Source organism: Acipenser ruthenus, chromosome 2 (genome assembly GCF_902713425.1).
Source record: "Acipenser ruthenus chromosome 2, fAciRut3.2 maternal haplotype, whole genome shotgun sequence".
In the NCBI taxonomy this organism is placed as follows: Eukaryota; Metazoa; Chordata; class Actinopteri; order Acipenseriformes; family Acipenseridae; genus Acipenser; species Acipenser ruthenus.
Window position 1 is genome coordinate 102,820,755 of NC_081190.1, and position 12,110 is coordinate 102,832,864.

Below are 12,110 nucleotides of genomic sequence, written 5' to 3' on the forward strand. Positions count from 1 at the left end.
CAGTGTGCTGGTATTCTTTATCATAAAACATACGGAATGGACTCCTACAGAATAGATGCTACTGCTTGTCAAGTTTAAAGTGAGGTCTGATCACGCAATTACATCAAAGTAAGCCAACTACAAACAAAAGTTATCATCAAGAATGAACATTTAACTTACTGTAATGAGGATTCTTCTAACAGTAATAAAGAGAAAAAAAAACATTTGATTTAGGTATGGTTCTCTTGCATTGACTTTTTACTTTTTAATGCAGTAATTGAATCCAGATGAAACGGTTGTTATAATACATTGTTTAAAGCTAATAAAAAGGCTGAGCTCTTGTATGTGAAAGATGATTTTGTATTTTTTTCCAGACAAATTATATATACAGTGGTACCCCGATATAACACGACCTGTTATAGTGCGGAATCGGTTATAACATGGTAAGGTCGTGGCTCCCATTTCCCCCATAATGCAGTTTGACCTGCAAACGTTGGGTGAACGTTCCAGATATACAGTACAAAGCATGGCAGGCAGCAAAAAACGAAAATCTTTCTCTGTTAAATGAAACTTGATGCAGTGGACAGAGTAAGAAAAAGTGAAACTCAAGCAGCAGTTTCAAAAGATATAAATGATGCAGAATCTGCATTGCGTGGATGGCTAAGAGACGAAGAAAAACTAAGGTTTTCTTGATATGATTGACTCCAAAGAGGGCTGCTCTAGGAAAAAAATGTGCTGTGTTTTTTGGTGTGGCCCTGGCTAACGGGCCGGGAATACCGTAATTGTCCCAATAAACCGTGGATTCAAGTACCTGCAAATTGTGTGTGTCGCCTTCATTTTCCACTGTATGCTACAATAATAATTTGGCTTGTGGGCATTGTAAATCATTTCGGGAACAAAAATGCAAATATTCGTTATACAGCGAATGCGGTTTCCTAATTCTGGACCCTGACAACTGCATTATAACAGGGTAGCACTGTATGTAGAAACACAACTAAGGCCACTTTTTAAAATTAAAAACTAAGTGTCAATTAGAAAAGTTTGCATAGACAACAACTAAATAAATTAACATAATACAATTAAAAGTGTAAAATGTGGGAAAGACCATGAATGCAGATACCAACTTTTTTATTTAAACTGGTTAAAGGTCAGTTTCAGCTTTTAACCAGAGGGCCTGCTTTGATCATTACAGCAGCTGCAGAGATCTTCAAAAGCTGTATTAAATGTTTTGTAATGCAGTCAAACCTTGGATTGTTTTTACTTAAACTGTTTCTTTGGTGGCTGGCACTCTTTCAACATTGCAAACCTCTATAGAAAAGATAACCACTAAAATCTTAAGACTGCAAGTAGCAAAGATAATCTCACTCAAAACAGACTACAGTACTGTAGTAAGCACATTTAATAAACTGATATGTCATTTACTTGAGACACGTACAGTACGAGACACTGAAATTAGTTATTTTTAGTTATCCAAAGGCAGCCTTTCACTGAAGTTTGCTTTGTGCTGAAAAAAGGTGATCGTTGTTGCCTAGTGTTTAGAACAGCCATGGATCAGCCATTTCTGCTCCTTGTGTGAATATTTTCTTTTAAATAAATTTCTATTTGTGGTTTACAAAATTGGGTGTACCTTTTTAATGCAGTCATTTGCGCAAGAAAACATAGCAACCCCTTTCATTGGGGAGAAAATGTTCACCTTTTTTTCAAGTTTGACGTTGCAGATCAAAACATATAAACTGTTGTTCCTGATTCTATTAACTTTCTGTGCTGTAGCTCACATGGCCTGATTGCAGCTGGATAATTAGACATTGTGACAAAGGAAATAATATCTGCAGTTCCCAAGTATAAAAAACAAGCAAAGAGCAACAAGATAGTCAACAGAGGACCATGGATTGACTATCACTTCTTTAACAACAGGTGTATTTGTCATTTGACCATTGTTGCTGTGAGAAAATAAAATGCTTTTCTTGAGGGAAGCCCTGTGCCGCCTTTGAGATAAATAATTCGATTACGTTGACTACTGAGTTCCCAATGCATTTTGCCCGGTTCTCAGATCTGTTTGCTTGCAAGGTTCCATTGAATGTTTTTGCCACAGCAGCAGGTGAAATAACTATAACCACCCTGTGATCTCATTCACTGTCATAAACAGTGTGTTTCTCCCTTTTTATTAATGGCTTACCTGCAAGCAGACTGGTTAGACTTTTCTGTCTGAAGCATGTTACTAAGCTGTACATCTTTTACAATTTCAGGCGCACTAAGGGCATCAAGAAAGAAAAATAAGAAGAAATGGTTGTTTAATTTGTACTGCAAAGACTGACACCCTGCTCATTATGTATAGTGTAAATATATAGAACCACTATAGTGCAATGCAGTTCAGTACGATTTTAAGGTAGTTATGGTAATAGCAATTAGCTTTTACAAATAAGATGTAGTATCCTTTTAGAAGAAATCAGAATTATTTTTGCCTGATTGGACTTAAATCTGTATCTTTTTAGTAATCAAATTGGCAAAATTGTTCAATTTATATATATATATATATATATATATAAATACATACACACACACACGTGTATGTACATCATGAAGTTTCTATTCACCTGATATGATTCTTATGTTTGAAAGTGTTGTTCAAAACAAGTATATATTTAAAAGGGATACTGCAGACTTATTAGGGGAATCTATTTTTTAGTGCTGTATTTTATTTTATTTTTTACTTAGTATTATTTAAAAATGTAGCAAATGTTGCAAAATGCATGTTGAAATGGGTATTAACTGGACAGTTGAAATCAGGGCTCTGTTTATAAAGCTTTAAGTACTGAGTTCAACCATATAGGCCTGGATACAAGTCTAGGAAACCAGTAAGATCCACAAAGAGATACAGACTGCTGTATTAGTATAGGAAATATAACCACTAAAAACAGCAGACCAGTAAACAAATCTAATATATTAATGTGTATGGTTATGCCCCCTCCCCCATATATAAGATGATGTTTGGGTGATGTGAAAAACTGAAGTTTGTCATTATCAACATATGATTGTATGTACACTTCATTGACAGGTTAATTCAAGTTGCAAATTATATCATTTTAAATTAACCAATGTTATTGTTTCTTGCTTTTATTGATTCAAAATGTAATTTTAATAATTTAGGTCAGATTAATCATTGTCCAAAATGTTCTCGAAGAAGGGGGTACCCCGACTGGGCCCCCGCCCCCAGCAAATAGTCTGGACCAGCATTGCAGTTAACAGACAAACTAACGGTCAAAAAACTTAAATCGCTATGTACTATGAAATTATCTGGCAGGTGTGTTTCAGGCTATCACAATGGCAGAGGCAAAAATAATGGGCGTTACTTAAGGTTACTAAACTGTCAAACTAAATTAACACAGCACCCCTACTACACACGTTACAAAATGCAGCAGCAATATACAAGACATGCACATTATTTAACAGAATGGTGAAGCAACTCAAGAATGGGAAACACTACATTTCTAGGCGACTTGTGTCCGATTCAGGATTTTTTCAAGAGCTCGAACCATTTCCAACTTTGTACCAAAAGAAACAGCGGCACTTTTTGCCGTTTGTTTACATGCCATTTTGTAGCAATGAGGTGCACACATGGAAATCGGAAATACAAAACAATTCAGTATGACGATGGTTCTGGAAAGATTTAATAAACCAATCAGTGTCACTCAAGACACTCATGAAGACAATGCTTTTTTACAAAACAGTGCTGTATCTGTTGTGAATGAATCACTGTTGGTGCCAAGGTGTTCTTTTAAACGAAGTTCCTATTCCTTTAGCCGGAGCATTTACAATGGGGAAAAACCAGTTTCAGCACAAGGGTGTTCCCTTAGACAAAGTGTTCTCTTAGGAGGTGTTCCTATACGCAGAGACTACTGTATAGCCAAATCAATGAGAAATGTCTGTAGGAGGCTATATGAAGCCAGTTACCATGTTCACCATGTGGAGTGTTAGTCAGAAACGGACAGACACGATCAGGCAAAACTGTGAAAGAGAAAGGCTGACATGACATTGCCAGTGTTGGGAGTACAGGCATGTATCAGTCAGAAAGCAATGTTACAGTTGCCGCAAGGTATTCAAATTGCTATTCCTGTTGGGCATATGTTTTTGGGCATATTTGGGCGAATCTATAAAAATTGTAATATTGTATAATGGCAACTTACAGAAGCATAGGTACAATATATATATATATATATATATATATATATATATATATATATATATATATATATATATAGATGAAAACGTTTTGTAATTGCAGTCGTGTCCTCCAACTCCAAGACTGGTATCCATTTTAAGCAACATAACATTAAAGCTATGTAAAAAAAAAAAAAAAAAAAAAAAAATGTTATCAAAGGAATCGAACGAGAATAAAATTCATGCTTCTTCTGCGTTGATTTCTGGTTGTTTTGAATCCCTTAACAACAATTGCTAAAGGTAAGGTAATTTCAATGTAATTTAAAAACTGTGCCGGTTAATCCATCAGAGATTATTTGTGTTGGACCCGCCGTCCTCTAAGGTTCTGTGGGTGAAATGTGTTTACTTTGCAAGAGCATGGTGATGTATTATTGTTTTAATGTTTAGACTGTATTAAAAAAAGCAGTGTAATACAGAGTAAGGGAAACTTTTTTTTTGTTAAACTATCACACATAAATATTCCCTTCAAGTAGATGCAAGACAAGGCAAGATTCTGTAAATTTAGGGAATATAGAAATACACATTCATTTGTATAGTCATCCATATGTTAAGCTCTTGTGAATACTGGCCGATTACTGCTAGAATACAGCATTTATTAACAATTTGGAAGTTATTCCCATTATAAAATGTGATCTGATACAACTTAATCTAAAAGGTGTTATGTGTTTAATTAATGAAATGGCCATTGCAAATCAGAGAATCTCAATTTCTATAATCAGTTGTTCTTGATACATTTAACTGCTTAAATTTAGAACTGTGTTTCATGCAAACTATAAGCTTGTTCATGGGTATAGTAAGGTATGGTACCCCACAAATAAAATCAGCAGTACACAATCAAGTTGACACACAACATTGTATTAAATATTTATTTCCAAGAGCAATGTACAATTTGAAAACATCTGTAAACAGAGATATTGTGCCAACCTGGCAATAAACATAAAAACTAAAACCTGGAAAAAAAAACCCCCAAAAAAACATATACTATTTTGTAACTGCAATACGTAGCTCTGCTTCCAAGTGATGTACAAGTGGCTGATACATTTTACATGACACCACTATCTGTGAACTCTTCCATTTCATAAATTAATTCAAATACACAGAAAGAACTGATTGCTGCTGCAACTTTGGATCACAAAAACAAACCAGCTGTAACTACTATGCAAAATTCTATATTTATCATTCCTCTTGGAAAAATAAAAACAACCAAAAGAAAGCCCTTAGTGGAATCAAAACAGTATATTACAGACTTTCAGTGCATTTCTGCTCTTGTATGCAACAGACATAAATTAAAACCTAAAAATACTGGACCACTAATAAATTTACTTTCTTTACATTTAGTTCCGCTAACTTTCAACAAACTCGCAGCCTTAACAGCTGCAAATAATGTCCTTTTTTATGTACATTTCTGTATAAAACGGCACTATTTTAATTGTGCACATCACGTTAATATTGTTATAATGAATCCTTAAAATACACCTTATTGGCTACTGGATGTTAGGATGTTTTTGTTATTTTTTATTGTAATAAACATTCCAGCATTGTCTTGAGAGAAATGTTTCTTGGAAGGGAAGACTGAAGGAGTCTGTTTAGGGGCTGGGGTCTGAGGTCAGATGTAGGGCTGACAGGTAACATGAGTGGTTTGGGAAGAGAATCTAGTTGGTCACCATTGCTTCCAGCTGGACATCCTGCATGCTGTTGGGCATGCCAGTGTGTGCATGCACTGCTTGTTAAAAGAAACTGATTAACAAACAATAGCTGCTGGAAGATGATGTTTATTCCTTCCGTACTCGTCTTTTACGGACTGGTTGTTTTGGTCCATCTCCTGTACCTTCATCAGCATCTTTCATCTGAGAATACAAAAATAAAGAAAGATGTTGATAAACTGTATTCATAATGCGTAATAAAGGGGGGGGGGGGGGGGGTGTTAAACCTCTGCCTATTTTATGCAATGCCATATTTTACAGGTTAGTCCTAGCATGTGCGAAAATGTTTTCTGCATTACAGAGCTGCAAACTGGTAACAATTTCTTTACTCCTTTCTACTCCACAACAGGTTTCTCTTCAGGAAACTCCCTGAAAGAAACATCTAGTGACACAGTTATCAAAAAAATAAAAAATAAAAAAATAAGATGGGGAAGATATGTTGGGTAGAATCAATTTCAGCTACTAATTTTCAAATTTCTTTACATATATATATATATATATATATATATATATATATATATATATATATATATATATATATATTCCTTTAATCGATCCAAACAAACTTAAAAGGAGATATCTCCTTTTAAGTTTGTTTGGATCGATTAAATGAAATTTGATAGATAACATCCTTTAAAAAAATATTAATTAACCCTTCGTCACCAGCAATAATACAGTTCACAGGGAAGGCAGAAAGGGCACTCCACATACATAATCATTCTCCTCCCTCCTTAACTCCCCCCCTCCTCCTCCTCCCCCCTCTATCTCCTCTGATGACTTTGCCTCTTTCTTCTCTTCTAAAATCTCAGATATACGCAAACTCTTTAATACCAATCCCGCTCCAACCCCTACACCCACTACATCCCCTCTGGCTCTACCTCCTCTACACTTCCCTGCCTCCATCTGACCATCTTCCGGCGCCTCCTCAAGACTCACCTCTTCAGACAGCACCTGTAGAAACTCCTCTTTTCCATCTGGACACTTATCCTTAAATGCACTTTACTTGCTCTTATTGGCTCCCTATTTTACTGCATTTAACCCTGTACTTTAGAGTACTGTAATCTGTCAAGTGTCATTTAATCTGTAGTATTTTGTATTTAATTATATCCTGATGTAACTATCACTGACACTGTTATCTGCTCCGTTATTGAATCGTATTTTGTCATATACTTGTACTTGCTAGAACCAAAGTGATTGTATTTTATCTTGCTCTTAATTGTATTAATACTTGTACTGTGATTCTTGAAATGTATTTTTGTTTACGACTGGATAAGGGCGTCTACTAAGAAATAAATAATAATAATAATAATAATAAAATAATAATAATAATTAGGGCTTCTAATTTTCAGATTTAACCGATAAAAAAAACTGATAAAACACTGATAAACACTGATAAAACAAACAAACAAACAAACAAACACCTTTCCCAGTGAAGTTGGGCAATGTCCCTCCTTCCTGACTTGTATCTATCATTAATTTGTTCTGAATACTTTAAACCCACCCCAGCTACTGAGTGGCAGCAAATTGTGTCCGGCATATCTGAACGTATGGCATAACAGTGTCTGTATTAGCAAGGGAATACTGTACATCTTGTCTATATCTATCCCATCTCCCCTGCAACTCACAGCACTGCACTCTGAAAGCAAACAGGAGCTGGGCATGGTATACGGTATATGAAAGAAACACTGACCTCGTCTTCGGACACAGACTCGTTGGTTTTGTTGCCTTCTTCGTCCTCTTCTTCCTCATGGCTGCCTTCTCCCACAGCCCCGCTCTCCTCATCCTCCTCCTCTTCTTCCTCATCTTCATCCTCCTCCTCCTCTTCTGCAATTATCAGTTAACAACTTCTTTCAGGATTGAATACTGACAATACTCTCTAATCCAGTACCCATGCACAGCATTCATTTTGCCAGATTAAAAAAAGGCATTTGCCAAACTACCTTCATATATGAAAGAGTATTACAGGCACTACCCTGCTTCACATTTGCAGACACTGAATGATCTGATACACAGTAATTCTGTTAAGCCAGGGTTACACTTGATTGGGAATTGGGGTCATGATGAGCTACTTTTCAGACCTTAGAGAAGAAGCATCTGTATTGCATAATGGCAATGCAGTTCCCATAGCACGTAATGTTCCCCTCACACGTAACACACCAAAGCCCTTACAATGACTTTCCGGCACAGATGCCAACATATGAAAAGGAGAAAACAGTAGCATGTGCCGAGCTAGAAATTAAAGGTTCTTAGGCTCTGGCAAGCCAATCCTATAATGTTCAATCTATAATTTTGGTAACTGTAAACACACTGCATTAAGAAATAAATAATAAAAAAAATATTACTATTAATATTACATATTACTGGTGTTTCTTCGTACCTATGCGTGTGATACAGTCATGACGTCCATCATGTTTCACAGAGAAGTCTGTCCGGCAGTATTCACAGTAGACATGAGATTCAGACACTCGACTTCTGTTAATGAATGACTAGTCTGTGATGAATTCCTCTTGATATTTCTGACAAGCCAACCTCGATCTTTTAGATGGATGGGAGTTTTTGTTTGATTTGTGATTCCTATTTTAATAACGGATAAGCAACCAAGTATAGGTGCAATTGATAATGATAGCAAGGCGACATTTGCGCAGCAGTTTCTGAAAGACCTCTAAACTGGTTACTAAGCAACCCGGCTCAGAGCTTTTAGTATGTCAGTTAAAATACCACAATAAACTGTGAGTGAAATACAGTATTAATTAAAAAAAATAACAGGAAAACACACACATGGTATTGAAATAATATTTCATAAACATTCAGGGAGTATCCATCATTTATTTATATTATAAAAATCGCAGTATTATACCCTTTGACATAGCGCCGTAGCAGAACCTCCAAAATAGTAGCTGCTATGGCCAAATCGTAGCCGTTGGCATCTCTGCTTTCCAGCTGTAATGCCAGCTGCTCACATAAAACTAATACTAGTCATCTTCTTGTCCAGCCAGGACAATAGGGCGTGGCTATTTTTTCTCTTTCTTCCTGGACTGTTGTATTTTGTTCCTAGATTAAAATTACAAAAATAATAAAAAACAATATAAATATTAATTGTTTCAAATGCCGAGACTGACCTTTAGCTGAAGCTGCCAGTTCCTCCTTGACCCTTCTCTCCAGTCTTATTTTCTCCTCCTGCTCCTGCTCCTCCTCTTCCTCCTTCTCCTCTGCCTCCTTCACATCCTTCTGCCGGGCATCTGTCTTCTTGTAGGTGGCGGCTAATTCATCTGTCTTCTACAGACATGCAATTGAAGATGTTGAATCAAAATTAATTTATTACATTTTTTTGTATTTCTAAATTAAGCACTACCAAATGTTTGTTATGGAAGAAGACATAAAACACACCACAAAATGTGTTACACTTCCCATTCCCAGCTAAACTTATCCGAACGCTTGCTATTTTCTCTTGCAAATCACTTAGTATTGTTATTTATAAGGTTTTTAGATTTTTAAAGTTTGTGAATAAATCAATCAATCATTCAAATCAATAAATACACACACACACACACAAGGATTGCATTTATTCCTGGTAATACAGAATGGCAATCCTGCTTAGAACTGTATTTTTCAACCAGTTAGTAAAAAGAATTTGCAGTGCAATACGTTCTTACCTAGAGGCTTGTAGGACAGTGTGGTAAGCTCACATTGCTATCCATGCTCATGAGTACAACAAATGACCACATGAATTATGAAGGAGGAAAGATAATAAAAAATAAAATTGAATTGGAAGGTGTGAGAGTCTGCGTGCCTTTCAGAATCACTGCAAATATTTAAAATAACAATAAAAAAAATAAAATCAGTGGTAGATGAGAGTCGTAGTCTTACCTTGGGGAAACAGAAAAAAACAACCAGTCCCAGTGGTAACCCGACAGTCAGGATGTAAACAATCCACAACCAAGGACGCTCCTCTGCAGCTGTTTTCAACTGACTCAGCACACTTGGCTGCAAAACAGCAACGCATCGAATACAGTGAACATGTAATGCAGTGGAAATATTATTATTATTATTATTTATTTCTTAGCAGACACCCTTATCCAGGGCGACTTACAATTGTTACAAGATATCACATTACTTTTACATACAATTACATTATTTTTTACACATTATTTTTACATACAATTACCCATTTATTTAAATGGTATTGTAAAGATGTTGCCGTCTCCTCAAGTCTATAGTGTTGTAAGGATTTTGGTTTTATGTATTCAAAAATGAATATAATTTTATTCCCACTTAAAAAAAAAGTCCCCTAGATGCTGCTTAACTTTGCAACTGTGTCATACCCACCTTAACTTTTCTTATTTGTGTTCATTGCTGTTAACATGTAGTAACATGTAAAAAAAATAAATAAATAATAACTTCATTATTAAGTTTTGCACTCTGCTGAGAGATCAGTGGGCGGGCACGGCATGTCTTAAAACGCACTCGATTGGCTATTGCTAGGTAACACTTTGCTTCTTTTGAACTAATAGGATGCCGTCCAAACTGATAAAGACGAAGAGGGTATTCAGTTGCAGTGGTCACATCCTTACCCCCTATCGTTCCAGACTGAGCCCAGAAAATGTTAATATTTTGGTGTTTCTCCACAGTAATTTGAAATAAAAAACCAGCATTATTTTGCTGAGCCTGTGTGAGCTGGAGTGAACACTACTTCCATTTAGGTAGTGCCTGATAGAACTGTAGTACCAGTGTGTTGTATTTGTTTTAAAACTTTAAAAGTTATTTTTCTTGTTAAAAAATTACTTGAGTGTATTTCTTTAAATAGCCATGTAAAAACAGATTTAAAAAAAGAATTACATTATACCGCAGTACGACGATAACCGTGGTATATTTTTTGATGGTTACCATACTGTCAAAATTTGATACCGTGACATCCCTACTATCAAATACAGTATTCTTTATATACAGCTAGTACCAATACCTCATTGGCGCTGGCCACCAGCTTCTTCAAGCCCCAGCTGTCAGCTGCCCAGCGGTCAGCCACTTCCTTCTCAGAGCAGATGATGAAGTTGTCAAAGTAGATGTCAGAAGTCATGGACCACAGCTCTAAGCCCACTGCACTAAAGGGAGTCATGAGGAATGGATGCTGGTCTTCAAAATAATCTGGGTTCGGGATTTTCCTTGGGCTCCAAATTCCCTACAAATAATAAAATATACACATTTTTGTTTTCTACATTTACATATATGTAAACAGACAATTGCAGCTACTCTACCCCTCCTACTGTGCACTGGACTTGCCTGACCTACGCACCATGTTACTGGACGCTCAGATGATGCACTATCCTTGCACTATTATTATGTCATTGTAGATACAAATTGCCTTAATCCTAAATTGTTACTTTTTTTCTAGCAATATTTGCACTTACTGTAAACTACACTGTATTTAAATATTGTTTTTGCACTGTAAACTTGTATTGCCCTGTAACACCTGTAAGTCGCCTTGGATAAAGGCATCTGCCAAATAAACAAAACTAAACTAATGCTTTTCAGAACAAACCTGATAGTTGGGGTTGTCGATCATGGAAGGCTTCCACTTGCCCTTGTAGTTGGGGTTGTCGATCAGGGGCAGCTTCCATGTTCCACAGCCTGGGGCCGTCTCACAGGCTGGGTTGGGGACCTGAGGGGCTTCCCATTCCCCATCCATCTCCTCATCCCTGCAACAACACAAGGCACTCATTCAGCAGCAGCAAGTGTCAAAAAGGCAAACAGTTAGACAGTTATGCATGCTCATGAGTACCACCTGGAAGTTATCTAAGTGGGAAACACACACATACATATATATATTTATTTATTACCAGTCTTCAGGTTTCTCTGAATTAGGGTCCGACATATACTCTGGTTCATCATCGAGCCAGCCTTCAGGTTTCACTGCATTAGGATCTTCTATCTTTGTTGGAGCATCTTCATCCCTGAAACAGTGACATGCATGGTTTCCCATGGCTAAATAAATAGAAAGCCTCAACTGACCAACATGACCTGCCCTTTACCCTCTCCACAAACACTTAAGGCCCAGAGAATTAAAGTGATACGAAACCTGCAGCACACAGCAAGGAATGTTACAACAATCACATTCATAGTCATCCATAACTAACATTTTTTATCATGATTACTGAGGTATATCATTTAAGAAACTATTCAAGTAGCCAATTGTTCCGGCTGACACTAATGAAG

General features: G+C 36.4%; 1 protein-coding gene across 8 annotated transcripts in view; it reads right to left on the reverse strand.

Moving 5' to 3' along the window:
* Positions 1–5,053: 5,053 nt before the first annotated feature.
* The window catches only part of LOC117408295 (calnexin-like), a 44,833-nt gene continuing 37,776 nt past the window's right edge, over positions 5,054–12,110 (reverse strand). For 6 of the 8 annotated variants that reach the window (XM_059004929.1, XM_059004935.1, XM_034910063.2 and 3 more), the window contains 7 exons: positions 11,735–11,848; positions 11,437–11,593; positions 10,861–11,076; positions 9,768–9,884; positions 9,020–9,176; positions 7,591–7,724; positions 5,055–6,044 (listed from right to left, as the gene is read on the reverse strand). In XM_059004929.1, the coding sequence (XP_058860912.1) occupies positions 5,970–6,044; positions 7,591–7,724; positions 9,020–9,176; positions 9,768–9,884; positions 10,861–11,076; positions 11,437–11,593; positions 11,735–11,848 (970 nt within the window). In that variant the 3' untranslated portion in view covers positions 5,055–5,969. Of the gene's footprint in view, positions 6,045–7,590; positions 7,725–9,019; positions 9,177–9,553; positions 9,600–9,767; positions 9,885–10,860; positions 11,077–11,436; positions 11,594–11,734; positions 11,849–12,110 lie in introns of those variants that run through there. The other 2 variants (XM_059004913.1, XM_059004950.1) reach the window with 2 other exon arrangements.